The sequence below is a fragment of the Mixophyes fleayi genome, chromosome 7 (genome assembly GCF_038048845.1).
Source record: "Mixophyes fleayi isolate aMixFle1 chromosome 7, aMixFle1.hap1, whole genome shotgun sequence".
NCBI classification, from domain to species: Eukaryota; Metazoa; Chordata; class Amphibia; order Anura; family Limnodynastidae; genus Mixophyes; species Mixophyes fleayi.
In genome coordinates, this window is record NC_134408.1 from 628,799 (window position 1) to 644,359 (window position 15,561).

Sequence of the window (15,561 nt, forward strand, 5' to 3'; positions counted from 1 at the left end):
TTACCCTGCTCTATATGAGGCCAGCAGCACGCTGTAACACATTGTCTGTCACCGTGTACCCTGCTCTATATGAGGCCAGCAGCACGCTGTAACACATTGTCTGTCACCGTGTACCCTGCTCTATATGAGGCCAGCAGCAAGCTGTAACACATTGTCTGTCACCGTGTACCCTGCTCTATATGAGGCCAGCAGCACGCTGTAACACATTGTCTGTCACCGTGTACCCTGCTCTATATGAGGCCAGCAGCACGCTGTAACACATTGTCTGTCACCGTGTACCCTGCTCTATATGAGGCCAGCAGCACGCTGTAACACATTGTCTGTCACCGTGTACCCTGCTCTATATGAGGCCAGCAGCACGCTGTAACACATTGTCTGTCACCGTGTACCCTGCTCTATATGAGGCCAGCAGCACGCTGTAACACATTGTCTGTCACCGTGTACCCTGCTCTATATGAGGCCAGCAGCACGCTGTAACACATTGTCTGTCACCGTGTACCCTGCTCTATATGAGGCCAGCAGCACGCTGTAACACATTGTCTGTCACCGTGTACCCTGCTCTATATGAGGCCAGCAGCACGCTGTAACACATTGTCTGTCACCGTGTACCCTGCTCTATATGAGGCCAGCAGCACGCTGTAACACATTGTCTGTCACCGTGTACCCTGCTCTATATGAGGCCAGCAGCAAGCTGTAACACATTGTCTGTCACCGTGTACCCTGCTCTATATGAGGCCAGCAGCACGCTGTAACACATTGTCTGTCACCGTGTACCCTGCTCTATATGAGGCCAGCAGCACGCTGTAACACATTGTCTGTCACCGTGTACCCTGCTCTATATGAGGCCAGCAGCAAGCTGTAACACATTGTCTGTCACCGTGTACCCTGCTCTATATGAGGCCAGCAGCACGCTGTAACACATTGTCTGTCACCGTGTACCCTGCTCTATATGAGGCCAGCAGCACGCTGTAACACATTGTCTGTCACCGTGTACCCTGCTCTATATGAGGCCAGCAGCAAGCTGTAACACATTGTCTGTCACCGTGTACCCTGCTCTATATGAGGCCAGCAGCAAGCTGTAACACATTGTCTGTCACCGTGTACCCTGCTCTATATGAGGCCAGCAGCACGCTGTAACACATTGTCTGTCACCGTGTACCCTGCTCTATATGAGGCCAGCAGCACGCTGTAACACATTGTCTGTCACCGTGTACCCTGCTCTATATGAGGCCAGCAGCACGCTGTAACACATTGTCTGTCACCGTGTACCCTGCTCTATATGAGGCCAGCAGCACGCTGTAACACATTGTCTGTCACCGTGTACCCTGCTCTATATGAGGCCAGCAGCACGCTGTAACAGTGTCTGTCACCGTGTACCCTGCTCTATATGAGGCCAGCAGCAAGCTGTAACACATTGTCTGTCACCGTGTACCCTGCTCTATATGAGGCCAGCAGCACGCTGTAACACATTGTCTGTCACCGTGTACCCTGCTCTATATGAGGCCAGCAGCAAGCTGTAACACATTGTCTGTCACCGTGTACCCTGCTCTATATGAGGCCAGCAGCACGCTGTAACAGTCTGTCACCGTGTACCCTGCTCTATATGAGTCCAGCAGCACGCTGTAACACATTGTCTGTCACCGTGTACCCTGCTCTATATGAGGCCAGCAGCACGCTGTAACACATTGTCTGTCACCGTGTACCCTGCTCTATATGAGGCCAGCAGCACGCTGTAACACATTGTCTGTCACCGTGTACCCTGCTCTATATGAGGCCAGCAGCAAGCTGTAACACATTGTCTGTCACCGTGTACCCTGCTCTATATGAGGCCAGCAGCACGCTGTAACACATTGTCTGTCACCGTGTACCCTGCTCTATATGAGTCCAGCAGCACGCTGTAACACATTGTCTGTCACCGTGTACCCTGCTCTATATGAGGCCAGCAGCACGCTGTAACACATTGTCTGTCACCGTGTACCCTGCTCTATATGAGGCCAGCAGCAAGCTGTAACACATTGTCTGTCACCGTGTACCCTGCTCTATATGAGGCCAGCAGCACGCTGTAACACATTGTCTGTCACCGTGTACCCTGCTCTATATGAGGCCAGCAGCACGCTGTAACACATTGTCTGTCACCGTGTACCCTGCTCTATATGAGGCCAGCAGCAAGCTGTAACACATTGTCTGTCACCGTGTACCCTGCTCTATATGAGGCCAGCAGCAAGCTGTAACACATTGTCTGTCACCGTGTACCCTGCTCTATATGAGGCCAGCAGCAAGCTGTAACACATTGTCTGTCACCGTGTACCCTGCTCTATATGAGGCCAGCAGCAAGCTGTAACACATTGTCTGTCACCGTGTACCCTGCTCTATATGAGGCCAGCAGCAAGCTGTAACACATTGTCTGTCACCGTGTACCCTGCTCTATATGAGGCCAGCAGCAAGCTGTAACACATTGTCTGTCACCGTGTACCCTGCTCTATATGAGGCCAGCAGCAAGCTGTAACACATTGTCTGTCACCGTGTACCCTGCTCTATATGAGGCCAGCAGCACGCTGTAACACATTGTCTGTCACCGTGTACCCTGCTCTATATGAGGCCAGCAGCACGCTGTAAGTCTGTCACCGTGTACCCTGCTCTATATGAGGCCAGCAGCACGCTGTAACACATTGTCTGTCACCGTGTACCCTGCTCTATATGAGGCCAGCAGCACGCTGTAACAGTCTGTCACCGTGTACCCTGCTCTATATGAGGCCAGCAGCACGCTGTAACACATTGTCTGTCACCGTGTACCCTGCTCTATATGAGGCCAGCAGCACGCTGTAACACATTGTCTGTCACCGTGTACCCTGCTCTATATGAGGCCATCAGCACGCTGTAACACATTGTCTGTCACCGTGTACCCTGCTCTATATGAGGCCAGCAGCAAGCTGTAACACATTGTCTGTCACCGTGTACCCTGCTCTATATGAGGCCAGCAGCAAGCTGTAACACATTGTCTGTCACCGTGTACCCTGCTCTATATGAGGCCAGCAGCAAGCTGTAACACATTGTCTGTCACCGTGTACCCTGCTCTATATGAGGCCAGCAGCAAGCTGTAACACATTGTCTGTCACCGTGTACCCTGCTCTATATGAGGCCAGCAGCACGCTGTAACACATTGTCTGTCACCGTGTACCCTGCTCTATATGAGGCCAGCAGCAAGCTGTAACACATTGTCTGTCACCGTGTACCCTGCTCTATATGAGGCCAGCAGCACGCTGTAACAGTCTGTCACCGTGTACCCTGCTCTATATGAGGCCAGCAGCAAGCTGTAACACATTGTCTGTCACCGTGTACCCTGCTCTATATGAGGCCAGCAGCAAGCTGTAACACATTGTCTGTCACCGTGTACCCTGCTCTATATGAGGCCAGCAGCACGCTGTAACACATTGTCTGTCACCGTGTACCCTGCTCTATATGAGGCCAGCAGCAAGCTGTAACACATTGTCTGTCACCGTGTACCCTGCTCTATATGAGTCCAGCAGCAAGCTGTAACACATTGTCTGTCACCGTGTACCCTGCTCTATATGAGGCCAGCAGCACGCTGTAACAGTCTGTCACCGTGTACCCTGCTCTATATGAGGCCAGCAGCACGCTGTAACACATTGTCTGTCACCGTGTACCCTGCTCTATATGAGGCCAGCAGCACGCTGTAACACATTGTCTGTCACCGTGTACCCTGCTCTATATGAGGCCAGCAGCACGCTGTAACACATTGTCTGTCACCGTGTACCCTGCTCTATATGAGGCCAGCAGCAAGCTGTAACACATTGTCTGTCACCGTGTACCCTGCTCTATATGACTGCATACCTTACAGAACGTACGACAAACCTGTAGTATATCCTGACCTGTTTCATAGTATTCAGTGACACATCCAGGTCATGGCTGGTTTCTGTGCCACTATTGTGGTAACTAGTACACACCATATATACATACACATAGTGTATAATGGGACAGGACAGTCATGGACTGTATCAGGAACTTATCAGAAGGAACAAGACTGCCGAGACACACTATGCCACGGAGAGAAACCGGGACCATCACATCAAGGAGGCAGTAACCCTTTAATAACACAAGCATATATTGCAAATATTCACCTATGGTAATCTATATTGCAAAACACATAGATCTAAAATGAAATCCGCTTGCTTAATAAATTTATATTTTAACAAATGCATAAAAACAGCTGCAAAACTCTATTAGTGATAGTAGATCACAAAATAAAAGCCATCAGTAAATCTGGACAAGTGGAAGAATGCTGTTGATGCTTCCCACAACATAGTGTCCTTTAATACATTTATATTTGAGTCTTTCTCTAAGAAACTTCAGTTACAAATCCCTGATAGACATATCTCCGCGTGAGGTGAAGAATCCAAGCCGTAGGTCAGAGCGGTGAAGCAGAACATCCAGGACTACAGTGCCGCAGAGTGGCGGAGTGCGCGCGCGCTCTGTTCGTTCTAAACCCCTCAAGACGGGGATCACAGCACTTAGTATGAATCACGATACATCATACGTGTTCCATGTGTTTAATTCAACGAATCTCTTCTAGAACAAGTAAATCTCCATAGTAGAGTCAATCGCACCATGACCGTGGCTTTCACAGCTCTGAGGACATGCGTTCTGCCTGTGTAGACTTTGTATGTTCTTCCCATGTTGTGTGTGTGTGTGTGTGTTTCTTACTACAGTTCAGAAACGGACCCGTGTGTGGAAGGGACTGATATGAATTCACTGTGCAGCGTGTGTAACATGTAGGTGCTATGTAAACAAAGGATAATAATAATAGCAGAATCACCATAGCTGTAAACAGGGTTCTCTTCTCACCTCCACAGGGGAGATGTCCTTGGATGATCTGATGCTAAAGTACTCCATGACACAGCCTGGGGAAGGCCACTCCGATGAGAGTGGAGACAGCCCACTGTCTAACCTGGAGACATCAGGTGAGTGCTTCCATAGAGATCTGTCTGGTGGGGAGAGACATCCGGCGAGTGCTTCCATAGAGATCTGTCTGGTGGGGGGAGACATCCGGCGAGTGCTTCCATAGAGATCTGTCTGGTGGGGGGAAGACATCCGGCGAGTGCTTCCATAGAGATCTGTCTGGTGGGGGAGACATCCGACGAGTGCTTCCATAGAGATCTGTCTGGTGGGGGGAGACATCCGGCGAGTGCTTCCATAGAGATCTGTCTGGTGGGGGGAGACATCCGGCGAGTGCTTCCATAGAGATCTGTCTGGTGGGAGGAGACATCCGACGAGTGCTTCCATAGAGATCTGTCTGGTGGGGAGAGACATCCGGCGAGTGCTTCCATAAAGATCTGTCTGGTGGGGGGAGACATCCGGCGAGTGCTTCCATAGAGATCTGTCTGGTGGGGGGGAAGACATCCGGCGAGTGCTTCCATAGAGATCTGTCTGGTGGGGGAGACATCCGACGAGTGCTTCCATAGAGATCTGTCTGGTGGGGAGAGACATCCGGCGAGTGCTTCCATAGAGATATGTCTGGTGGGGGGAGACATCCGGCGAGTGCTTCCATAGAGATCTGTCTGGTGGGGGGAGACATCCGGCGAGTGCTTCCATAGAGATCTGTCTGGTGGGGGAGACATCCGACGAGTGCTTCCATAGAGATCTGTCTGGTGGGGAGAGACATCCGGCGAGTGCTTCCATAGAGATCTGTCTGGTGGGAGGAGACATCCGACGAGTGCTTCCATAGAGATCTGTCTGGTGGGGAGAGACATCCGGCGAGTGCTTCCATAGAGATCTGTCTGGTGGGGAGAGACATCCGACGAGTGCTTCCATAGAGATCTGTCTGGTGGGAGGAGACATCCGACGAGTGCTTCCATAGAGATCTGTCTGGTGGGGAGAGACATCCGGCGAGTGCTTCCATAGAGATCTGTCTGGTGGGGGGAGACATCCGGCGAGTGCTTCCATAGAGATCTGTCTGGTGGGGGGAGACATCCGGCGAGTGCTTCCATAGAGATCTGTCTGGTGGGGGGGAAGACATCCGGCGAGTGCTTCCATAGAGATCTGTCTGGTGGGGGGAGACATCCGGCGAGTGCTTCCATAGAGATCTGTCTGGTGGGGGGAGACATCCGGCGAGTGCTTCCATAGAGATCTGTCTGGTGGGGGGAGACATCCGGCGAGTGCTTCCATAGAGATCTGTCTGGTGGGGGGAGACATCCGGCGAGTGCTTCCATAGAGATCTGTCTGGTGGGGGGGGAGACATCCGGCGAGTGCTTCCATAGAGATCTGTCTGGTGGGGGGGGAGACATCCGGCGAGTGCTTCCATAGAGATCTGTCTGGTGGGGGGGGAGACATCCGGCGAGTGCTTCCATAGAGATCTGTCTGGTGGGGGGAGACATCCGGCGAGTGCTTCCATAGAGATCTGTCTGGTGGGGGGAGACATCCGGCGAGTGCTTCCATAGAGATCTGTCTGGTGGGGGGAGACATCCGGCGAGTGCTTCCATAGAGATCTGTCTGGTGGGGAGAGACATCCGGCAAGTGCTTCCATAGAGATCTGTCTGGTGGGGGAGAGATCTGGTGGGTGACTGTACAATTGGTGGTTACGAATTGAGGAGAAGGGGGCTGTGATCAGAAAGACCTCTAGTCAGTGATTTATAGATTATTCTGGTTAGATGAAGACATAATTGATGGTGAAGGAAGCCCTTTTATTTTGAGAAAGATGTGAAACCATTTAATACTTGTTAATGTATGACTTCTCTTTCACAGCTACATCGGGTGGAATGTGGGGCATTACTGTGGTCTCCTACAGCCTTGGTCAGTGCAGTGCAGACACCTAGATTACTAGTCTGTCTGGAGGTAGAGGAAAACTTCAGGAGCTTTAAGCTGGCCTACTCCCCTTCCAGTTTTCTTGTATTGGGCAGCAATTGTGTCCCCAACTACCGTATTTTCCCGCACTATAAGGCGCACCGTATTATAAGGCTCATGCTAAAACATACAAAATTCTACACTCTACAAAAAAAAAAGGTAACGTAAGCAATACAGTGAGTGAGTTGAACTTTATTAACAATACACTCACATTAATTTTTAATCAATCTTCTCCCACAAATCCATCAAAGTCCTCATCCTCTATGTCTGAATTGAACAGCTGGGCAATTTCGCCATCAAACATGCCGGGTTCCCTCTCATCATTGTCGGAGTCAGTCTCGTTGTCAGGTGGCTGTTCAGCAATGATCGCGGCTTTCACGGAGGCTCGGACAACAATTAAGGCAGATACCTTAGCCCAGGCATCCACAACCAGTCACATATGGTGGCGTAACTCGCCCGGCGCTGCCTCCCAGTCTTAGTAAAGGTGTGTTCACCGTCTGTCATCCATCGCTCCCACGCCGCTCGCAACTTCACTTTGAACGCCCTGTTTACGCCAATGTCCAGAGGTTGGAGTTCTTTTGTTAATCCTCCCGGAATGATGGCAAGCTCCGAATTCATTTGCTTCACTTGGCTTTTCACAGTAGCGGTGAGATGGGCGCGCATGGAGTCGCAGATCAACAGGGACGGTGATGTGTGGAAAAAACCATCCGGTCTCTTTACATACACCTCTCTCAGCCACTCTCTCATTTTCTCCTCCTCCATCCAGCCTTTTTGATTGGCCTTAACGATGACTCCGGCTGGAAACTTTTCTTTTGGCAGCGTCTTCCTCTTAAAAATGACCATCGGTGGTAGTTGCTGTCCATTACCGTGGCAACCAAGAACAACAGTGAAAGCCGACTTCTCATGCCCCGTGGTGCGTATCAATACCGTGCTGGTCCCCTTTTTCTCCACAGTATGGTTCACGGGGATGTCAAAAGTGAGGAGGACCTCGTCCATGTTGGTGATGTTGTTGGGCTGGATCTTTCTGTTGGTAATCTTGTTACTGCAGTAGGTGCGGAAGATGGCCAGCTGTTCTTTGTAATCCGCTAGCAGTTGCTGCGCCACGGTAGTCCTTGCGCGGATGGAGAGATGACGCCTTTTCATAAAACGAAAGCACCAAGACGGACCTCCTTGAAAGTGTTCGATCTTCATGTCTTGTGCTATCGTTGTTGCCTTCAGTGGAATGGTGACTGTAGAGACGCTTCTCCCGGCTGTTCTTTGTTCAATAATCCATTGCTCAAGTTGGTCTTCTAACTGTGGCCACCTCGCTTTGTTCCCGCGAAAACTCTGTTTCGTCTTCTTAACTTGGCCCAGTTCATTTTCTTGCTTCCTCCACTTCCGAACCATAGATTTATTTATTTTGAATTCTTTCGCAGCTGCTCTATTCCATTTACAACCGCGTAACTGATGGCCTGTAGTTTGAATTGTGCCTCGTAGGCACGTCTCTTCACTGGTGCCATTTTCGGGGGCCCTTAGACAAGCCAGCGTACGTAGTGTACGTATTACGTCCCTGTGTTAGCCGGAAATGGTCCGACAGTCAATCAAGCGGAGCGCTTACCAAAGTCACACAACAACATTTTAACAGATTTGGGAACTCAGTGCACACATAGGGCGCACCGGATTATTAGGCGCACGGCCATTTTTTGAGAAAATTTAAGGCTCTTAGGTGCGCCTTATAGTGCGGAAAATACGGTACTCTTTTTCTTATGTAGGCGTGGCTTGTGTTTTGGTAGGGGGTACTTCTCTTTTGCACACCCTGCTTTGCATTGACTTCTCTCACCTCATTATCAGGATCTAACCTGTTGGTATTGCCATGGGAACCTGATAACCCTTGGACCCCTATTTGTTATACCTTTTTGAGGATCCACTTTACAAATATACTTGGCAATTTCCGTATACTCCACATGGTATCGCGGTGCCCTCCTTGCATCGAGCCAGAGAAGTCTGATGGCCAATATGCTGGATGTTTCTGGGACACGTAATTGTAGCAGAAGCTCATGATTCGCCCATGGACAGGGCAGTGGTATCAGCATGGTGATCATATGTTTCAGCTGTTGGTCTTCACACCAGCGGTGGTGTATATCTTTCCAGATTCTTCTGGGGGGACTATGAGGTGCTGTGCTAAAATGCTCTTTCTCTTTCCTACCATTGGGGGACACTGGGAGACATTGGGTATAGTAGGTGGTACTAGGAGTTTAATTCCCACACTCCTCCCCTAATATGCCCTTCCTGTTCCGCAGATATCTCCGTTTTTTCTGAGTGCCTAGGAGATAGGTCACATAGGTATAGGCTCCTGCCTGTACTTGTGTTAGGTTTAGGTTTTTCACGTTTTTGATTTTATTTTCCTTTACAGGTGTAGCGCGGGTATTGAATAGCCTATTGGCTTCTTCTCTCTGGGTCCCTGCGGAGGAGGGAGCAGCAGCCTGTACAGCTCACTCGCCCCTCGCACCATTGCCAGCAGCCTCTCCTTCCCCTAGAAATGAGCAATAGAGGCTCAAATGCTCTTTCTGACTATGGGAAATAGAAAGATTTATCTGGGCAGCTTCCTTTTTTGCCAAATGTCTGCCACTGATCCCTTTTTGTCTTTCTCCCAAATGTAACTGGACAACCAAGAAAGATACATGGTAAGACTAGGCACACTGAGGATCTCTCCTTGGGCACAGGATAGTCCCCTGACTTTGCTTCCCATCACAGATGGTGTCTTTAGATTCCTCTGTATACCCATAAGAGACTGACCTGCTCTGCAGGAGGAAGAGGAGGATGGTGTGGCTGAATCTCCATGAATGGCTGGCACAGACTATCCATCACAATGAGAACTTTATTTTGAAGCAGGAGGGACTGCGCTTTCTTGGCCAAGGAGCTTTATATGGTTGTATAGCTATAGAACTAGGAACGTTTCATGATCATGGAATTTCCATTGGATGGTTCTGTAGTAGGAAATCTCTGCAGTGACAATATGTTGTCCACACCGGTGCCAGTAGTGACCACAACATCAAAGATGTGTCCTGCAGCAGATCAGGTCCTCCACAGCAGAGACCCATATTCTTTCAGGGTCCCACAGCTTAAATGAAAAGGGTCTTCAAAATAAAGGCACCATCACCCTGGAATAATAACTAATTTGTTAGTGGGTTTGTCTATTGATGGCGGCCCCATATTTTACATGTATTTCCCAAGTTATAACACTGGTTTGTGTACAACTACCTAGGAGTACCTCTTGTCTTTGGGAGTCTGTCCCTTACCTTTGTTGTGGATCAGTGTCTATGACAGAATTACATTGCTGAAGGAATACGTGTCCTCTGCTCATCATCATCAGCTATGATGTCCTCCAAAAATATCGCTGTGCTTAAAGGTTAAACTCTGATTTATTACTGAATCATGGTATCAGGGGTCCTTGATTATTTGATGGATCAGAGCCTTGTCGCCGATGGGAGAAACAAAAGCAAGTTCCTGTAATGTAATCCTATGCAGAAAGGTAACAGGACTCTACAGAAGCGTTCTGGTCCACCAGATGTCTGGGGTCTGGGTGCGGAGTCCTTTCCTCTCGTGTTCTTCCGTCTCTCATTCTGCCTTTTATTCCGTCTTAGTAGAAAGTCTCTTCTCTGACTCTTTTCCATCTCTCTTATCGTAACCTGTAAAGAGAAATAGTTTGACCAGGTACGATGGAGTTCCTCCACTGTGTGATAAGGACAGGAAGGCGAGTTCCTGAAATACAATGTCTCACAACCTATCCTCAGTCATTGCGTTTTCTCAACTTAACAGTGTATTTTGAGGTGTGCCCAGCGTCTGCACTGTTACTGCACCTGTAGGAGAGAATGGTATTAAATTAACGTTGGATTCTTTTCTCCTAAACCCGTAGGTGTCAGTGTATTCCTATCCCATTTGCTCCCCCCCCCCCCCCCCCCCCGGCTGGCCATTTAACGGACTGACAACACTGTGTTTTGTTTGTTGTCGGGCTGCGGAGTTGTTGATCTGTTTGTGTTTGGCAAGATGTCCAACTGGGTTGGAAATGAAGTAGACTTGGTTTTAAGCTCAAGAAATGTGTCCAGTCCCACAGGATATTGTTCTGCACTGATACGTTCAGGCTTGGAGGAGAATCACACAGTAAGTGCACATCCTGCTACATATTATCATGTATTCCTCCTTCAGTTTACCGGGACAATCCCCCCTAACAAGTCCCTGGTCAGTACCGCCAAATAACTAGTTTTATCATTGAGTTATGTTCAGTGAGGAAGGAAGGAATATATTATCCCATCTTCACACACATTAACGTGTAGTCTAACAAGCTGTACACTCAGTCAGCTGTAGCTTTCCCTATCATATGATCCCTCTCTCTTCAGAGTCCTCAGATTGTGACTCATCAGACTGTGAATCGGAAGGAGTAGAGTTTCTTCTCAAGCAGGATGAAGATGGTCCTGGGATAGCAGGAGACCCCCCAGAACCTAAAAAAGAAATTACTGATATTGCAGCTACCGCAGAATCTCTGCAACCCAAGGGGTATACCTTGGCCACCACGCAGGTAATCTTCATGTCCTCATCTGCCAGCCGTACTTGTAATTCACTAACATTCCTGCATCCGGTTTCTGGCACCTAGGGGTAGTAAAGTGTTCCCTCTTTGACACACTCACTCTCACACTCTATTCCAAAGTCTACGGTTATAGAGAACAACATGTAAACTGCTGGTCATAAGGATCACCACGGCCTATAAGGGTGTGCTTAGAGTTATAAATAAACACGCAGTGTTTAAGGGGTTAATTCAGATAGTGTCAGATGTAGCAAATAACAGCTGTATCAATGGACTCTGCACTTAACCGTCCTTATTGTATTCTGTAATGTTTCCTTTGTCTATACAGAAATGCTTACTACAAATCAAGCAAGAAATATGACCTTTTGCCTTTTTAAAACTCGTCGGTTATTTTAAATTAAAGTTGTTTTTTATTTTTTCATAAAATATATATATGTAAATAATACTTCAGAACTCCTAATTTACTGAGCATGTTTTCCCAGTGGTCTAGCTTTAGGGAGATTTGCATGTCACTCTCTCTCTGTTCTCCCTCGAGGATCCTGCCTCTGTAGTCTCTAAGACTGGGTGCTCCTCTCTCGTGCACTCTCTGTTTAAAAGTTGTGAGCTACCCGTGCGCTCTCTCCATTTTACTGTTACTGTAGGTAGCTGCGCGCTCTTTCCGTCGCGTCTGGTGCCGCTTGCACGAGCTCTCCGTTCTTCCGTGCATTCCCAGAATATTGCTGACATTTGTATTAATCACTTATATGACTGCCTTCCTGTCTCACCCTCTCCTCTCATCTGCCAGGTGAAGACAGCAGTTCCGTTTCTGCTTCGTGGGGACCTTCGTGAATACCAGCACATTGGGTTGGAGTGGTTGGTGACCATGTATGAGAAGAAGCTGAATGGTATTCTGGCTGATGAGATGGGTCTGGGGAAAACCATTCAAACCATCTCCCTCCTGGCCCATCTGGCCTGTGATCGGGGTAAGGAGAATTATTGGCAGCACGCCCATCTCCTAAACACGTCCATCTCCTAAACACGTCCATCTCCTAAACACGTCCATCTCCTAAACACGTCCATCTCCTAAACACGTCCATCTCCTAAACACGTCCATCTCCTAAACACGCCCATCTCCTAAACACGCCCATCTCCTAAACACGTCCATCTCCTAAACACGTCCATCTCCTAAACACGCCCATCTCCTAAACACGCCCATCTCCTAAACACGCCCATCTCCTAAACACGCCCATCTCCTAAACACGTCCATCTCCTAAACACGCCCATCTCCTAAACACGCCCATCTCCTAAACACGCCCATCTCCTAAACACGCCCATCTCCTAAACACGCCCATCTCCTAAACACGCCCATCTCCTAAACACGCCCATCTCCTAAACACGCCCATCTCCTAAACACGCCCATCTCCGTTATTGGAACCATTTTTATTTTTTTTACTTTTTTGAGAAAAGCAAGCAAATGAGATTTACAATGAAAATCAGTTTATATAATTCCTAAGGAACATAGTTTATATTGTTATTTCACTGGGGCATGTTCCCACATGTAAGAGAGCCTTCTGTCATCAATCACTATGGGAATATAAACATACATAATGGGAATGTACCTGAGATACACCTGCATTCTCCTGGTAAGTTTATCTGGGCCAAACACAATGAGGAATAAACCAGTGTTCACAGTTGGAGATCTGTGTGGTCAGTTTTCGTCTATGGACAGCAATTCTGTGCTGAACACCACTACGGTCAGATGAGACTAAATTTGAGCTCTTTGACCACTTGCATCGTTGGTGTCGTCAGGAAAGGGAGGTATGTCAAGAAACAAGTAGAGATGGATGTTTAGTTCAGCGCTCCCTATGGTGTAATGGGGATAATCTGCAGCCTCTTGGGACCGGGAGAGGGGAGAGGGACAAGGATGTGGGGGGTAGCTCAACCCTCAGTTATACTAGTGATAAATAATGATCCCTGGGCGCATATACAAAAGTGGCATAAATATACATTTATTGGTATGACCATGAAGAAGTTGGATTTAGAGTAACAACTCTATATATATATATATATATATATATATAATATATATATATATATATATATATATATATATATATATATATATATATATATATGTTGCTAAAAAATAATAATCACAATCACAGTGGTAATTTGCACAACTTATGGTAAAGTGGCATAAGCAGCAGGTGTAAATAACGATGGAACAAGCTAGCGGCATATAGGGCCAGTGGTAGTCATAGTAAGCACGGCGGGTGCTAGCCAGCAAATGGGTCATACACTTAGAGTAGCAACTCTATAACAACAGCTGTAAAATAGTCACAATCACAGTAGTAATGTGCACAACTTATGGTAAAGTGGCATAGACAGTAGGTATAAATACACAATTGAACCGCACTGGGGATGCTAGCCGGCAAATAAGTCGTGCACGGAAAGGTGAAACACAAGCAATGTCCAGAAACAGGGGTCACACCAGTCAATTCCTCCTGTGTTAAATGTCAAGCAAGTGGGATAGTGTTATGAAGCTGCCAACTGGAGTCCCACATACGGATGGGTGTCTGTGCAACTTGCAGAACTGGAACGAATCCTAGTTTTAGCCAGAAATGTTCATCGGCTGGGGCCAGATGCGGAGACCGGTGTTTGGGACTTACCCTTGATCTAGCAATGTAAAGTTCATGCTGTGAAGGTTACCCGTATACCTTGCAATCTCCCGTATGTGTCAGGCCAGTTGCCGTGGGGATATTCACGTGTTCTGCTCCGTGTTCTACTCGTCTCTGCGATGTGGCCATGTGGTTACATCATAGAGACGAGTTATTCATAGAACGTGAGCGTTTCTAAGTTATCTTGGAACATCTCATCCATCACCGCCGCCACAAGCGGCACTACGTCAGACGCATGAGCACCTTCATATACTGGAAAACTGGCACCTCCGCCAGGGAGCAGAACACGTGAACATCCCCACGGCAACTGGCCTGACGCATACGGGAGATTGACAAAAAGCTTCTATATATCTTTATAGAAGATTCCAGTAATCCTGACATTCACTATACATGCCTTTGTCGTTTCTTCTTGCAGGAAATTGGGGTCCTCATCTGATTATCGTTCCAACCAGTGTCATCTTGAACTGGGAGATGGAGTTGAACGGTGGTGCCCCAGTTTTAAAATCCTGACCTATTATGGCAACCAGAAAGAACGGAAGCTTAAAAGACAGGTGAGTAGCTGGTGACTGGCCGCCTTGGTGTCTCTAGCAGATGCTCTCACAGATTTCCTCCTTTAGGGCTGGACAAAAGCCAATGCGTTCCATGTGTGCATCACCTCCTACAAACTAGTTCTACAAGATCACCAGGCCTTCCGCAGAAAGAACTGGAGATATCTCATCCTCGATGAGGCCCAAAACATTAAGAATTTTAAATCTCAACGCTGGCAGAGTCTCCTGAACTTCAACAGGTGAGGTGTAAGCCTGTCCTCCGAGGAGGAGTAGAAGAGGTGTGCTTTAGAGGAGTTTTCTAAGTTTGCTGTTCTCCCCAGTCAGAGACGACTGCTGCTCACTGGCACTCCCCTGCAGAACTCATTGATGGAGCTCTGGTCACTCATGCATTTCCTGATGCCTCACGTCTTCCAATCTCACCGTGAGTTTAAGGAATGGTTCTCCAATCCTTTGACGGGCATGATCGAAGGGAGTCAAGAGTACAACGAGGGTCTGGTGCGCAGATTGCATAAGGTTTAGAGCGCTGGAGAAGGGTGTAGCCCTGGGTGGGCATTATTAAAGGGAGGAAAACTGGGTGACTCCCCCATGTTCATTCTACAGGTGTTGCGCCCCTTCCTCTTGCGCAGGATTAAGCTGGATTGTGGAGAAGCAAATGCCCAAGAAATATGAGCATGTCATCTACTGCCGGCTGTCCAAACGTCAGCGATTCCTATATGATGACTTCATGGCACAAGCAGCGTGAGTATGAGAAGAAGCTGTAGGAGACCTCAAATCATCAGCCAGTGTAGAGCCCTCTAGCTCATGTCCCCTAAGCCTTACCTCTAATCATAGGGCTGAGAGTTCCCCACATCATCAAGGCCTTTCCTGCCCCCCTCATGGCTTGTTCACTCCCAGTTTGGCATCTCTTTCCCACCAGTCCACCCCTGAGATGTCTGTC

The 15,561-nt window shown here is 48.3% G+C and overlaps 1 protein-coding gene across 1 annotated transcript; it reads left to right on the plus strand.

Annotated features, from left to right (window-relative positions):
• Positions 1–4,728: 4,728 nt before the first annotated feature.
• On the plus strand, positions 4,729–15,470 carry LOC142097118 (helicase SRCAP-like). Its single transcript, XM_075178717.1, is given in 9 exon segments — positions 4,729–4,979; positions 11,235–11,413; positions 12,204–12,381; positions 14,492–14,554; positions 14,557–14,627; positions 14,694–14,863; positions 14,945–15,137; positions 15,225–15,263; positions 15,265–15,470. Coding segments are annotated over 9 exon segments (1,098 nt in total). The 5' UTR covers positions 4,729–4,876; the 3' UTR covers positions 15,367–15,470.
• The last annotated feature ends 91 nt before the right edge of the window (positions 15,471–15,561 follow it).